We start from the raw sequence: 4574 nt of genomic DNA, 5'->3' as shown, positions 1-4574 counted from the left end.
AAGAAGTCTCTGCACAGGATATCAAACTAGTTCTGGCCCAGCCACTCTCATAAATTCCACCCCACTTCTGAAATGACTGAAAGTCATAGTATCCAAATCATTTGGTTTAAATGCTATTACACAGCTGAGTGCTCCAATCTGTGCAGCCGCTCCATGCTCTGCCTGCCTTCTCTACATTTACCCAGTTGCTCATTGCTGCTTGCTTACATGACACATTCCGATGATGAAGATGATGGAATTTTCCATTGCCAAGGCACAAATAATAATAGAAGCAAAGACCAGTGGGAAGGCCGGACCCACCTCCTCGGCAGTTCTCCACAAGCACAAACCAATCAGGACCCCTCCATGGACAGAGATGTGATGCCCCATCACTGAGGAGGTGTTTCCAGCACAGGGTTCTGAATGTCCACTGTAATTCCCTCACAGGAACGCAGGATGAAGACACATGCACTCTCCCCACACTCTGTGAGCTGGACCCCACTTCTGCCCAATCTCCCAGGAAACACTGCTTGGTATCAAACAGTCAGCCTCTTAGCCTCTCAGCATCTCTTGAGCACTGTGCCCCTGCTAAACATACACAGTTCATAAGGCCACTGCCTCCCCCTCACCTAGAGCCATGAAGACAGGAAGCTCACTGGGAAGAGGATGAAAGCAGAACCTGAGAAAAGCAGTGTGGAGAATTCCTGGTTGTGGGTGACATCTGCTAATTACTTCAGAGGTATAGCGTCTCTGCTGTGTGCAGATGTGGAGGGTGCTAGGTGGACCCAGGGGAGGGCAGGGCCTGAGTGGTTAAGTCTTCAGGGTAAATGTAACAGCAACTTTAAAATGCCAGAGGAGCCAAGCAGAAAGAAGGCAAAAGAGCCACTGTCTTCAAGTGCCATTGCAGGCAGTAATCTCTTTAGGGGTCAAGAAGGTAGGAGGAGGCAGGACAGGGACCTCCAGGAGCTCACGGCACACGTTCTGAGAGTGTCAGCTGAGAATCTGTGATCTTTTACCCAGAGGGCTTTCTGCAGTAAATCTGTCCCTGGCTGCAGAGCAGGACCCAATGGCACCTTTGTTCAGGAAGGAACAAAGGTCAGAGATGGAGTGTGGAGAAAGCCCTGTTGTGTTGGGCGGTTGGTGGCCCGGCACCTCCACACTCCACCAACCATCCCTCCCTCTGCCTCTGCTTCAGCAAAGGCAGGATTGTGTCTTCCCTCTCCTGGGGATGAATTCACACCCTCATAGGTGCATTGGGCTGCCCCACAAGAGCCTTGGGTGTAATATCATTTTCTACAAGCACTCAAAGCTACCAGTATCTTGAGGGGTCTGAGTCAGGCCAGACTGTGAGTCTTGGAGTGGAAGGAGAGCCTGCAGAAGCCCTGCCTACAGAGGAAGCCTCTCTATTCTGGCCCAGCCTCAATGAGGCCATGAAGCTCAGGCCCACCATGCACACAGGGCGTTGTTGAATGCTACAGAAGTGGATCCGCTGCTCTCCTTCTAGACACCTCCCAGCCCAGCCTTGGCCCACTAAGTCCTGTTAGCAAAGGCCAACCTCTCAGAGGTGGGAGGCTATAAAATCTGCCTCCTACTCCAGGTGGGCAATGTGCCTCGACAATCAGCACCCTCACTGGCCAGTGCAATGCTGGGTTCAGGGCAAGAAGAGGAACACTTGGGACAAATGGCAACTCCTTTGGCATTCTGCTAATTTTTTATTTGTAATATCCAACCAGAAACAAAGTAGAACGTATATGAATTCCAAATGGCATGTGCCAAGTTTCAGAGTGGAAAACTGGTAGTTCCAAGTAACAGCTGAGCAGCACGGGGAGGTCGAAGGTATGGCTCTAATAAGCCAGTCTATGAAACATCCCCCACGTTTAGATTGGGAGCGGGAGGGGGCAGGGTTGCAGAGCAGCTATCACATGCTTTAAGAGCTCCAAGGGCTTTGCAGGTGATATCCAGAGGCAGAATTCCAGGGAAGGCAGAGTGATGAAAAGCATGGGTGGGAAACAGCTGGGCCTATGATCCCAACAGCTGGAGCAGGGCTGTCTTCCTACGAGATTCTTACTTCCTGTTCCCTTAAGTCTGTGTGCTACCTTTCTCATTCCTACTTTGTTCCTGGTATTCCAATGTCAGCTGTGGCACTCCTCTTAAGCTGATGGATGAAAGATGGTTTCACATGAGCCTGGCCAATCCCCCTACATCATCTTTAGGAAAACATGGTGATGTGACAGCACCCTGTATCTCTACAATGCCTATATTCTTGTGCATGTTCACCTCTGGTCTCTGTGAAGTCGGTGCACATTTTATCAGGCCTTCTTGGTATATGGCCACCCAGCTGGCAAGAATCCCTCCCCTCCCCAGGCCATCACTGGGCTTCCTACTAAAGCCCTTTCTCCTTCTCAACCCATCCGTTCTAGAACACACTCTTGCTGCATTCTTTACTGCAGCTGTCTGACTAGAATGGGGCCTTTTCCCAGGGGAGGAGGACTGCCAAGGGCAGATGTTTCTGAGGGACCTCTGTGTGAAGGAGTCAGCGTTCAGAGTCCACTTCCTGCAACTGAGCCTCACTCCCCAATAGAACTCAGATGCATCTACAGGAGAAAAGATCTGTCTGAGTTAGAGTGAATTCTGGCAGCAAGGACACAGAGTGAGCATCTGGGGCAGGGGTGGGGGACCTTTTTTTCTGCCAGGGACCACTTGGATATTTATAACATAACTAGAAGCCCGGTGCACAAAAACTTGTGCACTGGCTGGGGGGGGCGTGGGGGACGGACGGACGACGACGACACATGGACATGTCTCTCAACCCAACTTGTGCCCTCTCACAGTCTCTATCCACTGAGCCAAACCGGGTAGGGCATGCAGGGTTAATCTTAAACAATAAGGGTAGAGGACTGGTGAACACAGCATCTTGAGGAGAGCCGCTTAGGCCCGCTCCCCTGGTGGCAGATAGCACGCCCGATCCCGTGCTGGAGCGGGCTGTGGCTGGGGATCGTGCTGCTGCCCGCCCTGGGCCACAAACGGCAGGTCCTGATCCCGCGCTGGGGTGGGCAGCAGCTGGGGATCTCGCTGCCACCTACACAGGGCAGCGCAGCAGGATCTGCCTGCAGTATGCAAATTTAACGGCCATCTTTGTTGGGTTAATTTGCATACTCCTCTGGTTGGCTGATGCGCATAGAAAAGGTATGGTCAATTAGCATTTTTGTCTTTTATTAGTGTAGATTCATGGGCCATACAAAAACTTATCAACTTAAAAACTAGCCTAGGCCGTAGTTTGCCCACGGCTGGTCTAGCTCATCCATCAACACTTGGGGAGAAAAATCTCCCATTTTGGAAACATACTCTCTATGGAGCACATAGATGAGGCCACATTGGGAGAATTCCCCTGGCGGTAGCCCAGAGCCTCAATCTGCCATCAGGTAGAGTGGCCACACACATCATTGTGCAAACAGGGTCCACTCCTTTGGACACAAATTCCAGTGCTGTGAAAAATCTTGATATAGGAAAATTGCTTCTTTTAAAAAAGGTGCTAAATTAGATGTTGGTCAGATACTATCAACTAGTATCTAGGGCAATGGGAAAAATCTAGAAGTATTCTGCATGAAGACTCCTTTGCTCATCTTATGTTCTTATTCCCCTTTAACAGCTCAATTCTGTTGATTATGCATCATGGCATAATGGAAATATTTTATGCAAAAAAGGGCAACACTGAAATGCAATTATGGGGCCCTCCCTCAGCCTGTCTCAGGTCAGGGAAGCATACCCATTTGTCATATTAAAAGCAGAGTCTCAGGGTGACATTTCTCCCCTGGAAGATGGAAAGGTGTCCCTGGGATGACAGGCACAAAGGCATCCTCTGCTTAGGCGACATGACTTCTTCCTAAATATGCCAGAGGCACTCCTTGAGGAGCCAGGAAGAATGAATTCTCAGCACAGAATTGGGGTTTATATAACACAGTAGAGTAATATAGCTAAAAATTCCTCAATTCTCTTACAAATAAGGAAAAACAAAATCATTTTAAAATACTTTCCAAGAAACACTAATTCCTCCATCTCAGAAATAACAACTTATATATCTACCTCATGCATCTAGAACACACCCAAAGAACCACAGGGTCCTAGGGTCTGACTATTGTTCCTGCCAGGCTGATCCCAGTGCAAGGCTAATGCTGCCAGGATGATGACACTTGGCCAGAGAGCTCCGTATCTCTAGAGGCCAGCCTTACATCCGCCTGTGAACTTGCTGCAGGGTTCCCCTGCCCTGCCGTTTCCTGGGCGCTGTGAGTGCTCACCTGCAAAGTCCTTGACGTTGACATCCGCCCCTTCACTGATAAGCTCCTTAATGCGCCGGGCGTCTCCCCGGATGGCAGCCCGATGCAGGCGGGTCTCCCCACGCTCGTTTCTCTTGTTCACTTTATCTTTGGTTTTTGAGGCAGAGTTAGGCGTCCCCTTCTGACACACTGTCGACTGGGAGGGATGCTTTGGTGTTGTATCTACTGCAGGCCAAGGAAAGGACAGGTGGAGCGTTACTGGGGGTAGAGCCAGTGAGGCTGGGCCTGGGCGTGTTCTCTGCTTTGTAGAAATTTCCAGAA

At 50.1% G+C, this 4574-nt stretch overlaps 1 protein-coding gene across 8 annotated transcripts in view; it reads right to left on the bottom strand.

Moving 5' to 3' along the window:
* ANKRD11 (ankyrin repeat domain 11) overlaps nt 1–4574 on the bottom strand; it is a 220659-nt gene that overhangs the window by 24824 nt on the left and 191261 nt on the right. For all 8 annotated transcript variants that reach the window (XM_015562954.1, XM_006762181.2, XM_006762179.2 and 5 more), the window contains one exon: nt 4275–4478. In XM_015562954.1, coding sequence (XP_015418440.1) covers nt 4275–4478 — 204 coding nt within the window. The remainder of the gene's footprint in view (nt 1–4274; nt 4479–4574) is intronic.

The sequence above is a fragment of the Myotis davidii genome, unplaced genomic scaffold (assembly GCF_000327345.1).
Source record: "Myotis davidii unplaced genomic scaffold, ASM32734v1 scaffold77, whole genome shotgun sequence".
In the NCBI taxonomy this organism is placed as follows: Eukaryota; Metazoa; Chordata; class Mammalia; order Chiroptera; family Vespertilionidae; genus Myotis; species Myotis davidii.
The sequence above is the reverse complement of the archived record's forward strand: the minus strand, read 5'-3'. Positions and strand labels throughout refer to the sequence as shown.